General features: G+C 39.9%; 1 protein-coding gene across 7 annotated transcripts in view; it reads left to right on the top strand.

Moving 5' to 3' along the window:
* PIP5K1C (phosphatidylinositol-4-phosphate 5-kinase type 1 gamma) overlaps positions 1-19098 on the top strand; it is a 1117364-nt gene that overhangs the window by 1067028 nt on the left and 31238 nt on the right. For 5 of the 7 annotated variants that reach the window (XM_044053870.1, XM_044053872.1, XM_044053871.1 and 2 more), the window contains 2 exons: positions 1798-1939; positions 8317-8391. In XM_044053870.1, the coding sequence (XP_043909805.1) occupies positions 1798-1939; positions 8317-8391 (217 nt within the window). The remainder of the gene's footprint in view (positions 1-1797; positions 1940-8316; positions 8392-19098) is intronic. The other 2 variants (XM_044053869.1, XM_044053867.1) reach the window with 1 other exon arrangement.

Here is a 19098-nt window from a genome sequence, read left to right as displayed (position 1 = left end):
TGGGGCATCATCTACATCTTTAGACTTTTTTGCTTTTGTATTTGACATTTAGTCATCATATCATTAAATATTTCATTCTAATGTACCGCACTGTATATTCCCCTTCCTTCACTGATTTTATTAGAATTCAAAAATTCCCCTAATCATAGAAACAAGTCTAGTCTATTGAGACACAGACACTACTTATAAAATATTCCAGATATAAATAGAAACTTCAATATATCTCAGATGTTAAAAGCATTAGTAAGGCATTCTTTAGCTGAGAAAACTTGAAATGAGCAATTGTTAATATAGCATGTCATCAGTAAATATGTATGTGATCACCCAGCTGTAGAACATAGTGAATGTACTTGCATACTTGCAGAAGAATTTTGTTTAAACTTCACAATCAATAAAGATATATGTCAGAATGCTATAAATACAAAGGGAGTAATCCCTTGTGTATCAACAGGTATTATAACTGCTGCCTCAAATAAAGTTAAAATATTATGTTCCATGTGATCAGACAGAGTACAGGTGGTTATACAGAGCCCAGTCTAACTTACCCCATATCACCTGTGTTAACAATATTAATATGTGGACCTGCCTGTGGTCTATGGTAACAAACTGTAGTAGTATCAGTTCACAAAAATGGGTGTGTCACTTCAGACCCCAACTATTTTAGACTCATCAGCCTGACCAATATTCTGTGTAAAATCATTTAGACAACCAGACTGGAACTTATTCAAAGTAGGAAATTTAATTCTATTAGACATGGACATATGGGATTGTTAAGGGTTGATTTTGATCTGTGTGTCACTGTTTGAAAAAGAAACAACAGCAGTTTATGATGGACTTGCAATGAGTACCACTTGGTTTGACTTTGCTAAACCATTCAACACTATTCTGTAAAAGAGAACGATTGATAAATTAAATGATGCCATACATAGAGTGCATTGCGTAAGTAACAGTGGGATGGAGGGAGGAAAAGTTACTTTTTAGGGTATTTTTTTCCCTGCAGGTGACCATCAGCTGCCACTAGTGTCTGTCTTCCTCCACTGGGTCTACCATGCACTCCTGCACACCCCCCACAATTACTTCAACCCAACACATCTCCAGAGTTACTCCAACCCATGCTCATGGCCTTTGAGAAGATTTATCATCTCAGTACAGCTTCATTTTGCTACAGTGTGCATTTCTCCTTCTGCTGTAGCTTTCCTGTTTCCTCCCAACATATGCCTGTATACCTTGTGGGTGGCCATTCATTAGGGACTTGAGGCATATCATCCCAACTCCATGACATCTCAGCAATGTCCACTGCCTATTCCCATTTTAGGAATGTTCCCAGCCTCCTCCAGAGATCTACACAAAAAGCATGCAGGCACATGCGCTTATCCTCCAAGGTAGGCATACCCATCCACTCTAATGCCCAAGCTATTAATTAAACCCCAATCATTTGGGGACATAGTTAGGGTGTTATCCCTCTGTGCCACAGCAAGGTTGGAGGAGTTACCCCATTTTACTTAATTTCATTCTGCGATGTTTCCATGCTTGCTTTGCACACCGAGATTTCATTTCTTTCACATCTGTTTGAAAAATATTTATGAAATATAAAAATCAGCTGAATCTTATTTCCAAGTATAGTTTGCTTTTCTTGCTTTGAAATTTATGTGATAATGTAGTGCATTGGATTTCATTCTTCACTAAAATGCTTACCTTTAGGAAAGCATTTTGTCTGCAGTTTTATTTACCCAGCTTAACGTTTATCAGAACCGCCTTTGTAAATGCATTTCATTTTCCTTCATCTGTTTTTCCTAGGGAGGTGCCCACAGCATCTGCACCGTTGACTTCCCCCATGCCTCAGGAGGTAGACAGTTTAAGCCAAATCTCAGAAGCTGCTAGCCAAGCATCAGGAGGAGACGAAGAGGAAGAGGATGTTCCGGTCACAGATATTTATTTTGTGAGTACAGTAAAAATGTTGACAGGAAAATTTCACAGAAGAGAAACAGAAATGTAGTTTTAGCTATTTCAGGCTAATGCTGGTGTCATATGTGAACTCAGTACTTTTTCCTTGTATTCAAAGACTTATCTTTTATCTAACTGCCTTGCTAGAACTATGACTGGACAGGACTATTTGAATAAGATGGGCACAAACAGAAAATGGTGTGGTAAGCAATATTGTTGCACTTGTTAGAAATACGGTTCTTTTACTGCAGAAGTAGGAAAGGGCTATTGAGTGTTTGGAGGTGGTCAGTGGTTCAAGCTGAGAGCATGTATACAAAAATAATGACTCCGAGAAATGTCAGCTTTTGTGTAACAGTTAACAAAGATTTGTTTTCAGTTCAGTGTAACGTGGCTCACAACAGCCTTGACTTTAGTTAACACTGGTAAAGGGATTTTGCACTAGCCCACCATTACCAAATAAACATTTTTAGATAAGTTTGAAACCCACCGGCAGCTGGATAACACCCCATCTTTACAACCCAGGTGACCAAGGCACAATTAGAAGCCCAGGCACCTGTTGGAACTTTCATGAAGAGGGAATGAATGACTGGGTTTTGTTTTCTTACTTCTGTAAGAGAGAGGATGGGAGACATGTCTGAGGTAGACACATGGCACCAATTTCCGCAGTGGACAATGAGGAAGCGTGCATGGGTGCCTTTTCATTTGAGGTGAGTATGTTGGTAGTCATAAGAAGAAAAATAGTCAAATTCTGTTAGTTCCTTATCAAGACAGCTACAGAATCACTTGGAATCATAAAGTAATTCAGCCAGTTTATTTCCCTGTCTGACGATATATTAAACATTTTTGAACATTTGGAGGCTTGATTCTAAAGGACTTGCTCCAAGTGTAAGTGGCATGCTTTACAGATAGACTTTACTCTTGAGTAAGTTACTTATATTGAGGCAAGACTTTTGGAATCTGACCCCTGATGTCGAGCAGTCTGAGACATTATTAAGTTAAATACTCAGTATTTGAGACACATTCAATGTTCATCTCTTGCTTTTGGGTTTCTTTGAGATTAACTTTAAGAATATCATGTCTTTATGACCTTCTTTCTATACCATATTCTGTTCCAGGGAAAGGTCATAGTTTCAGTGACTTTCATAGTGTACTAGTGGAAAAATATGGAAAATAATCAGAGTATACAGAAAAAGAACTATATTTATTTGTGAAAAAAGGTAATTTGACAAGATAGTGGGCATTTTTTTTTCTGTAGGTCTGCCCTACAGTGAAAGTATTCCATATTTTGGTCTGTCTGGCTCTAGCCAGTTTTTTTTATTACCAGCATTTAATTTTTATTAGCACTCGTCCCAGTGTTTTGAAGTACTTTTGAAGCCTGATTTTGTTGCAGCTCAGAACTGTTTTCGCTGCAGGCCACAGTTTCTGTTTGAGTTGTAAGGGTTGCTTGCAACTGACATCTCATACATAAAAGGCTGATTAGGCAGTCTGCACATATTTACAAGACTTTTGGCCTTTTTTCCTAGATTACCATAATAGAAATAGTGATGAAGTTATTTGTTTCCTTAAAGCTGCAGATGTATTTTGATGTAGTTACTCCAATTCATAAGTTTGCCTTAACCAGAGTTAGTGTGCCATGCAATAATGTGAGATTTTACAAAATGCCAAAAAAAGGTCTACAGACAAAACAATCAAAGTGGAAAGAAATGGAGTATTACTTAAATCTTTTCTTTTTTATAGTTAAGGGGTTTGAGTTAAGAGAAGCAAACGTATTTTGTGTTGGAGTTGACATCTTGGTGGAGTTCTAGTAATCTTTGACACAAAAGTCAGTAATTAAATAACATTTATGTGTAACTTTGTTGATGTGTAAGCAGTTAGATGTGCATTACTTGACTTGCAAATTTGATGTATCAACTAATAAAAGAAGACTAAAGAATAATGAAATAATTTAGTGTAAATGCAGAGGAAACACTAATATTTAGTAGAATCATGTTTGTATTAAAAAACACACAATGTAAGGTAAGTAAATTAGTCTGGTTTTAAATCAGCCGATTGATTTTGAAATTCAGGTTGAGTAACAAAATGCTTGCTTTCAGTTCCCTCGTGAGAAGAGTCTGGGATGGACTGGAGTTGTAGTACTGTGAGTGAGTACTGAATGTCTGTTTGTGCAAGCTTGCCAAGGGTGTAACTTACTGTATGCCAAGTGTTGATCAGACTTGTATGAGCATCCTCTTCCTCTGTTTTGCTTGAAGAACCTATAGTGCTGTGCTAGCTCCTCATGCTTGTTCATGTCCCTCTGCTTACCGTTACAAAACATGGAGCCCTAGCTCTTGATTAAACAGTCCACTGACCTCAAGATCTATGAAACCTCACCACTGTATCTGTGAAAGCACAATTTCATAGTGACTCCAAACAACAAAGGGCTGAGTAAGGAGGAGAGTTAACAAGATGCTAATAGTGACTGATGATGCATTGCAAACAAGCCATCCTGCCTGTTTAAATACAAGCATCATATGCAGTGTTTCCATCTGTGTTATCACATATATATTATACATATGCATTCAAATACATGTACCCTATAACCCAGAAACAGCACAGAAATACTGGATGCAGAAGCATGTTCTAGCATGAAACTAAGGACTTATAAAGACAACAGGGCATGGTTTTATATATATATATATATATATATATATATATATATATATATATATATATGTGTGTGTGTGTGTGTGTGTGTGTGTGTGTGTATATATATATATATATATATATATATATATATATATATATATATATATTTACACACACACACACACACACACATATATATATATATACACACACACACACACACACACACACACACACACACACACACACACACACACACACATACACACACTGCAGCTGAAGTTGTAGTGTGTGTGTATACACACACACACTGGATCTGAAAATATAGTTGCTAGTTTACATTCAGGTGAACTCCGCATCAAAGAAAGGTCATGCATATATGGAATCTGCTAATGGACAAAGCCACCAGCTCTGTGGTGACAGAGGGGTGAATCCCTGTCTACAACCTAGGTTACCCGAGTTCAGACAATAGGCTTGGGTGCTGGCTGGATGTGGCATAAGGAAAGGAAGGAGTGATGCAGCTTTTTTGGCTCACCTGTTTTCAGGGAAGATGGTGTGTGTCACATGTCCAGACATGCAGTTCTGTTGTAAAATCCCTTGGGAGACTTGCAGTCGCTTGGGACTGCTGGTTTGGGGGGGGGGTGCAGTGCTGTCTTGAGAGCTTACATACCTTGTAAAGTGAGTGACATGCCCTTGCACACTGAACCCTGGAACAGTGCTATACTTGCAAGTTTGGTTATGTCCTTAAAGGACAACAAACACTCTGCTATTTTATGTGTAATGGCTGTCTGCAGTTTGGCTCTTTACCCCAGGAGGGATGAATGTGAGCTTCAGGGCTATCAACCCCTCGGGGAAGTAATGGGTGATGGAGCAAATGGACTGAGAGAATCCTGATGGTCACTGAGGAAAGGGGAAATATGGCCAAAAATGTGCTAATGGGCAGAGATTAAACAGTCTGTCAGTTCTGTTATAAAATGCATGTAGCTCCTGCAAAGCTGACCCCCTACCACTCTTCCTTATCAAGTGTGTTGAATTCCACACCTCTCAAAAGGATATGGAATTTCATGTGTTAATCATTCCCTGGCAAAGTAGTTCTGTCCCTTTTCCCATCTGTGTCCACCTTCCTTATTCTTCCAGTCATGCTCACTACACTCTTCCTCTTAAACTCTGTCCAAGATGCATTCTTTCTAAGAATATTTGAGGTCCATATGATCATTTCCCCATCTTCCACTATCCCTTCTGTCTGTCAGACTGTTCATATGTAAAACAGAAGGCTCTCAGCCTGCATTCTTAATTCATCCTGCCCAGACCTTTATTCATTTTTGTTGCTTTAAAGTTGGCCTCTTCACCAAATGATTGTCAAAATTGCACAGGAGAAGGAACTTGAGTTCCCTGGTATCTACTCCCTTGGCTTTTTAAATATTATCTATTAAATGTACTGACATTAGCTCAATGACAAAATAGGTACCATGTATCTCTTTGTTTCCCTTAACTGTGTAGGTGTTTTCATGTCATTTTTGGGGTTTATTGTATTGTTATCTTGCTGTATTCTTAGAAACTTCTGTGTTTATTCTGAGGAAGATTACAGTCTGTTTCATCCTTATTAGAAACTATATTTAGGAGTCTGTGACCATGCTTCCAGAGTTCTTTAGGTGCCCTACTGTTGAAGAATACACTTTTTTTGGACTTCTTACAGCTATTCATATAACTGTCAGGCATGCATGTTTCTAACTTCATTGTCTTCATGCTTGAGTCTGATTTTTTGGGGCAATGTCTCAGAGATCCCTGACTTTATATTTTGAAGTGTCAGTAAGTATAGTTGGCTAGAAATACCCCCAAACAGTGATGGGAGACAGGCCATGTGACATGGGGAAATATGTCATAACAGTAATTAAAGTAACATATTAGTCATCCTACTACTGTTGTAAGGGAGCCTTAACTGAGCAAATGTATTGGGGCCCAGTGCCACATTACCGGTACATGTCTGAAAGGGAGGCAGTGTTGCTTTAATCCTTTCATTTTATCTCCTGTGCTTCCTTGTACAAAATAAGATAGCAACTTGACCTCATTTCAGCCCTTTCAGTAACATGTTATGTGATGTTTTAGTAGTTCCATCATGGGGATTCTCTGTCTCTCTCATAGGTTCATAGATCAGTACTAGGCTAACTGCCCTTGTAGGCCATTTTAAGCCTGGCCAATAACCCCATGTGAGAATCAAACCCAGCACCTTGTGTTTGTAAGGTAAACACCTTAACCATTATGTCAACCTCCCAACTCACTTTATATTTATACAAAGCTATATGTTAATAGTTCATGTTTTGGCTTTATTAACTGTATTGAATGAGTGAATGAGTGATCCATTCATACTATGTATATTTGCAGTAAAAATAGCATTTTATATATATTGCCATACAAACATGAGGTGCTAACAACAACCCCCCTCCCCCCGGTCACCACAGCATGCTGTAATATGAAACAGTAGAATGAGAAGAATCGGGCATTTGTTGCTGTTATTCTGCACACAGAAGGTAAAAGGATCAGTTTTCATGGAAATATTTGATTACTTCCCTTTCAGAGGTGATCTGCCTTTTCACTGACAGCATCGTGAGAGTAATTCTGTCAGGTAAGGGTACTGCATGTTCAATAGGGATGTTTTCACGGACATTCATTTTTATTATTCTTTAGAACTTTTTCCCAAGGAGAAAGGGAAACAATACAGTTTCTCTGAAATGTTGAGTTTTTCAGAGTGTTAGAACTGTGTACTGCATTTAAAAAATAAGACAGCATGATCACAAGGTAATTTTCCAGACAATAAGTTTTGAATATATGTTTTCCTTTTGTGGTGTCACCCCACTGACTGTGGATGTTCCCTCCCTCCCACGGCCCAGTTCCTGAATACATTTCCACTGTTTTAAAACCAAGATGTTTCAAGTAATTCCTGTTTCTTAGATAGGTGTTTAGTGGATAAATTGTATTGCATAGATGAAAAATAGATGCACGGATTACTGCTAATGTGATTTTAGAAGGCTGGATGACCAAGAGTGCCAACCTGGTGGTCATTCAGTAGGTAGGTTATGTAGTAGCAATGTAAAGGGGACTTGTTTTTTTGTAACACATTGTGTCTGTTAACAGTGACACGGCATGTCTTGTCCATTATTTTGATTTTTAAAGGTTTTTCTTTTTGCAGCTAATATATGAACTACACTGTGGGTATCATGTGCCATTAAAGTGTTACCGATATCCTGGCTCGTATTACAATCGGGTTTTGCTCACACACAGCACTGGGAAGTGAAACAAGTGTAGAAACTGGAAAATAAAATACTGTAAGTCACATCATCTAAGGGCTGTCTAGGTAGTCATCTATAGGGAGAAAAAAATGACTAGTGGAATCAAGAGGCATTCCATAATCCAGTTTCACAGACGAGCTGTCTGCCGATGCCATGCATGATAGATTACCCAGAATGCCTTTCCTTGCATCCCTTTGGTGTGCCTAATCCATTACTTACATTGGGCTGATTTTGTGTGTTGTGCTTATTTCTTTGCCCAGTTCAGTTCTGCCTTCCTTTTCCTTCCTAACTTCTAGTGGAAAACACAGTTTGGTCATTGCTTATGATATTCAGTTCTCTTACCTTGCATACCTCTTCTGCAAATCGTTACCTCATGGTCTATTTGTCTTCTCATTTTATGTAACTCTTTTTTTTTGTGTGTTTCTTTTTTCATCTCTTTTGGCTCTGCTTCATCATCCAGTTTACAGATGGGAGATATTGGATTTGCTCACCTGTTCCAAGTCGTTCACGGACCAGCACTATTTCTGATGAATCTGTAAGTCAGAAGAGTAGCACAACATCTAGGCATAAGATTTAACATGTGTCTGTATATTTTTGCGCCATTTCATTATGTCATAATGTGGTATTAAGTTAAGCCTGTTAGGTTCCATGAAAATTGATGAGTCTGTCCTCACCTCAGAAAATGAAAAACTCAGAAAGATCATTTTCAGTGGAGGCTCAAGGAGAAAAGCTCTAAACAACATTTATACTCCTTAAAAAAAAAAAAAAAAAAACACACAAATTAATTACATTAGTGCTAATCTTTGAATTCTACATAGGTAAGGATATATTATTGAGAATATTGTAGTAAGTATGCATTTGACTTGGTTCATTGTGAGAGTTACATTTGAACAAAGATAATAGCAGAAAAAGATGTTTGAGGCCCTGGATTCTTCTGGTTAGGAACCTCTGTGGTCTCTCCAGCTACTGCATGTGCTTTGCGAGGTATATGCTGAAGGGGGCACTGTACCCGATAATTGGCCTTATAAGGGAATAATACAGGGATGTTCTGACCTTTTTGTCCCTGGATGAGATACCCTTACTTATGAGGTGGGCCATGTAGAAAGATTTCCATACAGTGGAAACAACGTGGTGGTCAAAAGTCAGGTTGCTATCAACCTGGGTGCCCAAATCCTTTACTACAGATTGCGTACTTAGGACATTGTTATTAATGTGATAATGTGTAGGGACATCACTCTCCCCAAAAGGGATGATGATGTATTTTTTGCCATTCAGCTTGAGGCCATGTTTCTGGCACCAGTCATTTGTTTGGATGAGACCCTCTTGGAGAACGTCCACATCACTTGGGGAATTGATGACTGTGTCCAGGTTGCAGTCATCTGCAAACTTGGTCAGCCATAGCCCACTGCTTTTGGCCTGCACTTCAGAGAAGTATATATCAAATAACAGAGGCCCCAGGATGGATCCCTGTGGTATGCCACTCATTACAGGTTTGCTGCTTGAGGTGGCTTCCCCTATTTTGATTAGGTGGGTTCTGTCAGTGAGCCAGTTAGCTACCCATCTGGTAACATATGGATTTATGCCTAGTTGAGAGAGTTTATCTATTATGCCCGAGTGGGGAATAGTGTCAAAGGCTTTGGCCAGGCCAAGGTAGGCAGTGTGCACGATCTTCCTCTTGTCCATGGCTTTGGTGACTGTTTCAAAGAAGTCAACCAAATTTAACAGACATGACCTGCCCTTGACAAAGCCAAACCGTGTGGGGTCAAGTGTTTGGAGGTTGCCAGTGTTCATGTTAATGAGGTCCATGATCCATTCCATGGCCTTGCAGATCAGGCTAGGTCGGCTGATGGGTCTATAATTTCCCAGATTGGTGGATGCTCTACCTTTGTGTAAAGGGATGACAGTGGGTGGTACTCCACTAGGCTGGGACAACACCAGTACTCAGGTTTGGTTGAATAGGGTGCCTAATGGTGTTGCAAGTTCATGTAGGATGCAGCCTGGGAAGTTATCGGGTCCCATGGAGGCTGTATTTTTTGCCATTAAGAGGGCAGTGATGATCTGTTCCCTAGAGATAAGGGGTGGGGGCAGGTACTGGGGATGTCCTGATTTACTGATGGGGGACAGAGGGGTGAAGTTTTCACCAAATCTGTCAACCAGTAGATTGGCTATATCTACAGCATTTGTGTATGTGGTGTCCTTCACCACCAGTTCTGAACAGATCTGGGTGCTTTCTTTGAGATAGCGGACATATGTGTAGAAGGCTTTATGATTGTCTGTAGTAAATGTGGCCAATCTGAACTCGAAGTTGGCTTTAGAAGATTTCACTAGTCCTCTTATTTGCTTGTTCAGGCTAAGGAGAGATTGCTTCCAGTTGGGCACCTGCTCCTCCTTGGTCCTGGACACATTTTTTTTTCCTTTTGTTATATAGTTTATTTATTGTAGATGTCCATCAGACAGGTTTACTCTTCCTTGCAGAGGATGATTTTGTCCTGTCAGGCTTTCTTAATTCCATGCTTCTATATAAATGCTTGTGTAGTACTTTCATGTAGATATGGATATTGGTGCCAGTTCCTGCAGAGGGGATGGGGGCTGTGAAGCTGTTTATACTATCCCTCAGGAGGTTGTAATCAGCTTTGTAGAAGTTTTTATGTCTGACCCTAGCTAGAGGGGGGTCAGGAGAGATGGTGACTTTGAAAGTGACCACCTTATGGTCGGATCTTACCAGGGAAGATGATACTGTAGGGGAGCTGCAGTGGTTACTCATGTTGGGTAATACCAAGTCCAAGATATTATCACTTCTTGTGGGGGTATCGACTAGCTGTTCCAAGGCATTTGCATTGATAAAGTCGAGAAATCTCTGGGCATTTGTATTCTGGCATGAATAGTTTTTCCTAATCTATGGGTGGGTAATTAAAGTCGCCCAGGATCAGTGTAAAGGGTTGAATCTTGATAGATTCAAAGAGGTCCAGATAGGTGGAGTAGGCATCATGAGTCAAATTTTGGGGCCTGTAGCTAGCTATAATTTGAATAGGGGTCTTGTCAATGGTTAACAGCATCTGGAGTGTCTCCTGTGCGTCATACTGTTTGACCAGCCTGGAGGTGTGTGTCTTTAATACATATTGAATCTCATCCTGTTTTGGATTTGCTGCCCACAGTTTGGGGTCTAAATGTATGACAGGATGAGTAACCAGGTAGGCCTGGGGTGCTCTCCACAGCTTTGAACCAGGTTTCTGTGACTGCACAAATGTCAGCATCTCTTAGGGTTAAGATTGCTTGCGATTAGTGCAGTTTCATGTTTAGACTTGGCGTTTAGCAGCATGACCTTTAATTTGCATTTTGTTGAAATTTCCATGTTGGTAGTATCGACCTCATAACTAGTATGTGTTGTCTGTGTTGTTTTGAAGGTTACCCAGAAGGACATTAACCTAAAAAGCTGTTAGACCATGCCTACTACTTTCATTTATTCCAATATTATGTGAAGTGAGACATGATGGAGCTTTCTGAGTAGCGTTCTACCTTCTCCACAGTATAAACTGAAGATTGACTTTGACAATTGGTTTTGTTACTGGTGCCATCCTAAGGAAGTCCAATCTTTGTCAGCATGGGAGTACATGGACATGATTGACAGACCACACTGCTTTGCCAGGGATGGCTTTTGGATTTTGGCCAAAATGTTATCCACCCTTATAATGCTTTTTTTAGATAATGCCAGTGTGATAAACCATCCAGCATAGAATATTCTATGCAAAATAAACTAAAAGTGTTACTGATCAATGTTAGAAGTCTCAACAAGAAGCTCCACTCCCTGGAAGTGCTCCTCATCCTGGAGACTATTGACATCTGTGCTGTTACTGAGACATGGTTTAAAGCTGCAGAAGGCACCTTGGCAGTACAAAACTATAATGTATTCTACACATTTTGACCAGCTAGCACACAAGAAAGAGGTGGAGGTGTATCAATTTATGTAAAAAGTAAGTGCATCTCAAGATTGGACAAACAATATGAGATGCTTGAGCTACTCCATGTCCAACTAATAATGGGTAAAATCCAATAGCAATTACTTGCTAGCTATAAGTCCTATTCTATGACCCAGGATAACCATGCCACATGCTTGAATGTACTGGAGTCACTCACAATTCAGCCAAACACCATATTCATGGGTGATTTCAACAATGCCACCATAAACTGGGATGCATACATACACAGCCTGTAGATTCTTGGATTTTGTCATTGCAAACACACTGGAACAGCTTATCTGCACACTTACTAGGGGTGCACATATTTTGAATATGATAATCACAAATATGAGGGAAAATTGCTGACCTCTAGACCCTTTTAAACTATGTTGTGGGCTACAAGGGAAAAGGTAGGTGTGTGTGTGTGTGTGTGTGTGTGTGTGTGTGTGTGTGTGTGTGTGTGTGTGTGTGTGTGTGTGTGTGTGTGTGTTTATAAATTTGTTTATGGAGGTGTTGCATACAATTTAGGTTAGACACTCATTTGGGGAGGAATCAGGAGTAACTGGAGAAACCCATTCAGACATGGGAAGGACATGGAAACTCCTTGCAAACTGTGATTTGTAGCAAGGATTTAACCCAGATCCATAAATTGTATTTATATGGGCTGTTCATACTGAAATATAAGGGCAAAAAAAAAACGTCTAAGGAGCTTCATGAATTGCTAACATGGTACACACCTAAGGACTGTGGAGTCAGTTTTGCCACTGAGGCATTCTGTAGCACAATGCTGCAAATTAGTATATTCTCTGTTTTAAGGGTTATTTTTGGTCATTTTGTCTTTTCTGTTTTTTTTTTGTTTGTTTTTTGTTTTTTGTTTTTTTTTAGGGGAGTCACTTAACTATATAGAGAGCATTACATTTTGTGTTTATTTTATCTGTTCTTCAATTTGCTTAATTATGTTAGTGTCCAGATTTTGGCCAGTTGTACCTACTTTTCATGGGCCTTTGTCCAGATTTTTGATGTTTCCAGGATGAGAGGTATAGTAGTAAGGTAGATAGCAAACTAGCTAAAAGACCAAAGCCGACAATGACCGTTACTGGTGCCTTTTCAGAAATTATGAAAATGGTTAGTGGTGCCCCTCAGGGGTCAGTGCAGGGACCTTTCCTTTTTGGTAATTACTTCTCAGATCCCCAGACAGCAGACAGCCAAGATCTCTGGCTAACAACGTTTGTAGCCGATTGCTGTGTAAGATATGTGTCCCCCTGTGACATCCATGCCCCCCCTCCAGAATGAACTCTCCCTAGTAAACTCTTGGTGTACTAAAAACAGTCTCAAACTAAGTAATAAAACACGATCATCACTTTTTGTAGACAGTGTCACTCCTGTCATCTTACTATCTAAATAGCACACGTCTACAAAATGAAAATGTAGTTAGGGACCTAGGCACTTGGGTTGATAGCTGCCTTTCTTTTAACCATCATTTAACAACGGTTGTCAGGGAATGCTTTTATTTAACCGAGCTAATTGCCAAGGAATATCACCAAGTTCTAAAGAGGTACTCAAACCTTTATAATTGTCATTGGTCAGGAGAGTTATCAAGTATAACACCCCCTTTAGGATGTTTCTCACTAAATGTATGAAACAATTAGAAAGACCCCAAAGGTTCCTAACCAGCAAGATCACAGGCCTAAAGTCCCTGAGCTACCAAGAGAGCCTGGAAGCTGTATCTCTTTACTTCAGTGTCTTACAGACTTTTGAGTTGATAGCTCTGTTTCGCTTACCACACTTTGAGACCTGATTGTCCTGGACCTCTAATTTCTTCACCAACAGATAAATAAAACACAGTGGAGGGACAGGTTAATAACACAGCACTTCCCAAATCTCTGGAGTAAACCTCCCTTGTATGTTGAGCAGAGCAGCTTATTATCTTCCTTTAAACATAAACTAAATAACTGGATGAGTATCCACAAATGTATTCTGGGAGTGACCAGTGTGGTCCTCTTAGGGAAATGAGGTTCCTGTTGAACGAGGGTACTGGCAAGGAGAGAATGGTCATGAGACTGTGACCTTGGAATATCTATGAATCTATGCAGTACATAGAGTATTCTCCTATCCCAGGTTACATTGATCTCAGCAGGGTGAGGTGCACTGTGGGTACAGAGGAACAAAGTCCCCCCCACAAAAAAAAAACACTTTGTTTATGTTCAGTTATTTCTTTTATGGTTTATTTACATTTGTTAACTGGCTAAGTGAACTTGTCCAAAGACACTTTTCACTCACAACTTGAGTTATCTGGCAAAAGAAATGTACCACATTACATACAACTGGCTTTCAGTTAAAAAAGTCCAGTGAACTTTGTGGTATTACATACAGATCCAGACAAGAGCATGTAATTTTCAAAGGATACATAGTTTAGTTACATTATTTATCTGGATCTGCCAGTATATAATAAAGTGTATGTGAAATATTAGATAAGATGTCATTAAGTTTTATAGAAACAGATCAAAAATGCATGCAATTAAGATCAGGAGTTGAATTCATCCATTCAATCTGAATCAGAGTTATAACAGTTATGTACAGTTTTAGCCTTTATCAAGTATCTTTATAGAATATAGAAGCATTGCCTTTGAGTAAGGATCTGAGGATAGGGTATTCTTTATAATACCTAATTTATTATGGTAGAAAGTTCCAGAAGGCAGCTGGAGTTTTTGTAATATATTTCTCACCAGAAGTGAGGTTAAAGGATGACTCTGGTAGTAGGGGGTACTCTGGTTGTTACTGCATACTGGAGAAGCAGGAGTTCTTAACTCCAGTCTTTTTGCCAGAAGATGCAGTACTTGACATTTGATAGTATAAATAATAAACTATTTGGAAGCAGGTTAGCCATTATTGTAATGGAAAACTAATGTATTTTATTAAGCAGTGGAGTTCATGGGATCTGGAGATTGAAATGGAATGAAAGATCTTATTTTCAGTTGTTTGAAGAATGGCTGTGTTATAGGAGGAGTTGAGGGCTGTAATTGGTAGTGCATATCCAAGCTTATATATTACCACATTCAGTCTGATAGCAGTCGTAATTTCACTAGTTGGTATAATGGATAATTTATAGGTTCATAGGTGTATACTAGGCTAATGACTACTAGAGTCCTTAAAAGCCTAGCCATGCAACCAAAATGTGTCCCACAAATTTGATTTATAGGGGGGCATTTACTGGCTGCTTCTGTCCATCAGAAACATAGGAGCCAGACTGGGGGGGATTTCCAATTACCCATCCATTGGTCCCAGTTGTTGCACTTAAAGAGGGATACGAACTCTGCTTTACTTGGATGGGGAGACTGTTCCAAAGAATGGGAATTCTCTGAGAAACGTATTTGTCTCTACAACATGTCCTATTTATGCTGCAAGCAAAATTTAAGTCTTTTAATCTAGCAGATCTTATGCTGTTTGTTTTGCAGATGTGCAAAAGATTGTTAAAACAGGGTCCAGAGATACCTTGTATGCCAGGCAAAGATCACCTCTCAGAAGTCTGTATGATACCGAGCAGACAGGGCTTTGAGGCATTCAGCATTAGACATCATATCTACTCCATGTATTAATTTTGTAAGGAACCTTTGTGGATATTCCATTTGCTGCATGTGTCTGGTCAGGTAGATACTGAAGGGGACATTATACTCTATTATGGGCCTGATGAGGGCCGAGTACAATTGTATGATGACCTCTCTGGACCTAGATGCCATTCCCTTGCTTATAAGTGGAGCAACACAGAAGGAATTATTACTACCTTGGACACATGTTGGTCGAAGACTAGGTTACTATCTACATGAGTTCCCAGATCCCTGACTACTGTGCCAACTTTTAGGTTTTTTTATTGATGTAGTTATCTAGGGTGCCAGAATTCCCCAATACCCTTTCTTGTTATTAGGTTTGAAGCCCATGGCTTTGGCACCAAGCATTTGTCTGTATTAGACCTTCCTGAAGGGTGTTCTCATCTTGGGGGGGGGGGGGTAAGTGACTGCTGGTTAGCCAGAGGCCTTTAACATTGGCTTTGACATCTGAGAAGTAGATGTCAAATAGGAATGGGCCTTACGCAGAGCCCTGGTGGACTTTACTGTTGACTAGTCTCTTTGTGGAGGTGGCCTAACTGATTCTAACCTCTTGGGGTCCTATCAGTTTGCCAGCAAACTATCCAATGTATTATAAAGTGATTTATAACTAGTTCTGTAAGATTGTTGGCAACATCAGAGTAGGGTATTGTATCAAATGCCATAGCCAGATTTAGGTAGGCAGTATGCACAGTTTTCTCCTCAACCATTTCCTTAATGACGTTTTCAAGAAAGTCCACTGATTCAGTAAGCATGAACTTCCTTTGACAATGCCAAACCGGGATGGTTCCAGTGTCCGGAGGTCTCCTGTGTCGTTATAATTTCCATAATAATTTTTTCCATGGCTTTGCAAATAACACTAGTCAGACTAGTTGGCTTGTAGTTTCCAGGATCTGTTGAGAGTCGTCCTTTATGAAGGGGGTGACTGTCACATTTTTTTGTTCACATGGTACAAAGCCTGTTTTAAGACTGTAGTTAAATAATGACTCCAGGGGTCCTGATAAGTCGTATTTTAGACTATTGCATCTTGGAATGTTATCAGGACCCAATGATGCCGTGTTCTTGGCTTTAATAACTGCAACCAGTACATGCTCCCTAGTTATAGTTGGAAGGGGCATGTTTGAAGGGAAGAATGGTTGGGCATGACAGAAGGGGTAAAGTTGGAACTGAATTTGTTTGCTAATAGGTTCACCATGTCATCAGGCATGGTGAATGTGGCACCATTAGCCACCAGTTCAGCACATTGCTGTGTGCTGGCCTTGAGGTTTCTGACATAGCTGTAAAAGGCCTTATGGTTATCTAACCATAACCTGGGAGGTTATCTTCTCCCCAGAGTTGGCTTTGCTTGACCTAATTAGCCCTCTTAGTTGCCTGTTTACTTTGCGAGAGCTTTTATCTTTATGGGACTTACCCATCCTGACTTTTGCCATCATTTTTTTTTCCTTTTGTTGTTTAATTTGGGATGCCGCCAGGGTGGTTGTTTCTGGAACTAGTTCTGGTAATTACAACAGCCTTTATGCAGTCATTGATGTGGTTGTACAGAGTTTCTGTGAGCAATTTAGCATAGGCTGGTGTGTTCCTGCGGTTTGCAGGGTATTGATTTTTGACAAACCATCACATAATAACAGGTAGTTTGCCTTGGAATGGTTTCTGTTACTGGTTTTAATGGGATTACAGAGATTATTTTGATTTTGAAGGAAACAGCTTTATGGTCAGACCTTACCAGAGAGGATGAGACATTGGAGGGATGCAGCATTCTCCCCTATTTGTGAGCACAAGGTCAGTATGTTGAAGCCTCTAGTGGGCGTGTTTGTATGTACAAAGTCCAGTAATCTCTGTGCCTGTAGATTTAAGGCTGTGTAGGATACTCATGTCTATAGAGTGGTTATTAAAGTCTTCCATGAGTAGGATGTAAGGTTGGATGGTGGGTGTCTGCAGTAGGTCCAAGTATGCATTGTGGGATTTGTGGGACATGGAGGGTGACCTAGCTGGCTAGGATATGGTATAGGATTTTGTCTGTGGTGATCTGCATGTGGTGGAGCTCCAGCATGTCATCCTGTTTGACCAGCCCAGAGGTATGCTTGTTATTGATTTATATTGAGATCTCCACATTTAAGCCATGTCTGTGCAGCTTCTGGTCTAAAGGTGTGAAAGGCACTGAACCCTTGCACTGCCAGAGTACACTGCTGCTTTAAACCATGTCTCAGTAACTGGAGAGATATCTATATTCTCAAGTGTGTGGAGGGCTTGGAGGGAGTGTAGTTTTTTTTTATTATTTAGGCTCCTGGCATTGAGCAGTAACACCTTGCAGTTCTATTGAGTTGATTTTGTTGTATCAGTAGGTTTGTCAGTTTGGCATTCTCTAAAAAAGGCACTATGGGGATGGACAAAGCCTTATCTAGTATTCAAAAGCTTAGAGGGTAAAGGTATAGACCATTCTTGGCAAAGTAACATGGTCTGCTGACCACGACCTCCCAAGCTGACAAGTGTATGATTTTGTTAGCACATTTTGGTCACAACAGGACTTCATACATAGTATTTTGTGTGTGAAGGTGCAATGATCATCTTTGGTCAAAGCTAAATGCCCAAGCATTTTTGTCTTATGACTTATGGTAGTGGACTTCTAGTTGGGTTTGAAATTGTCATAGCTGATTCCGGCTAAAGCACTGAGATGTACTGAATACTGTACTGTGGATTTTGTACAAATGATAATTACATTTATGACAGTAGCCAGTTCCATAAAAGGCGGGCGTCCTTTTGTAGGGCATGTTTTAGGCCAGTAGTAGTCAGATGGGATTTTCTGGTCAGTGTCATCAGCATGCAGCTTAAGTCAGGTAATTCTGTTGTTAAGTTAGTAAAAACAGTGAAAAGAGGAGATGACTGGAGATTTAGTAAACTAGTCCAAGTGTTCCAGAACAAAGGGGACATTCACAACTGTGGGCAGTGTAGAGGTATCAGACTCCTGTCACACTGCATGAAAGTTCTGGAGAGGGTGACTGATAAATGAAATAGGCTGCAGCACAACTGACCCAACATTTGCAGTGAAACAGATACTTGAGAAGAAGCTAGAGGTGAGGAAAGAGTCCAACTTGCCATTCCTAGACTTGGAAAAAGCATATGACAAGGTCCCAAGAAAGCTGATTTAGGTAGTCCTGTGGTTGTTTAAAATCCCAGAAACATTGGTACTGTTGTCACAGGCTATGTATAAGGACCCAATGACTCAAGTACAAACAGTGTTTGGTCTCACAGAGGGGGTTCCTACTGGGAGTGAGTGTGCATAATGGTTCATCTTTGAGCCCACTGTTGTTCATACTGGTGACAGACTACATTAGCAAACAATTCAGATGGGACTGATTAACAAAGTTGCTATATGTAGATGATTTGGCATTACAGTTGGACTCTGAGCAAGAACTTCAGCAAAGGATAAGGGATTGGAATGCAAACCTTAAGATGCATGGGATGAAATTGAGTAAAGATGAGACAGTTATAATAGCAGCAAACGGGTAATTCAGAAGAAGCTGAGAACTGAGATAGAAGGGAAGACAGTGGAACAGGTTAACAACTTCAAATATCTGGGAAGGCTGGTTGAGAAGAAGGGAAGTCTGAAAGAGGAGGGCAAAGCGAGAATCAGAGAGGCTGCAGCCAAGTAGCATACTGTCAGGTGGTGATGTATGACAGACAAAT

Source organism: Protopterus annectens, chromosome 13.part0, assembly GCF_019279795.1.
Source record: "Protopterus annectens isolate FY-2018-M chromosome 13.part0, PAN1.0, whole genome shotgun sequence".
Lineage (NCBI taxonomy): Eukaryota > Metazoa > Chordata > Ceratodontiformes > Protopteridae > Protopterus > Protopterus annectens.
The sequence above is the reverse complement of the archived record's forward strand: the minus strand, read 5'-3'. Positions and strand labels throughout refer to the sequence as shown.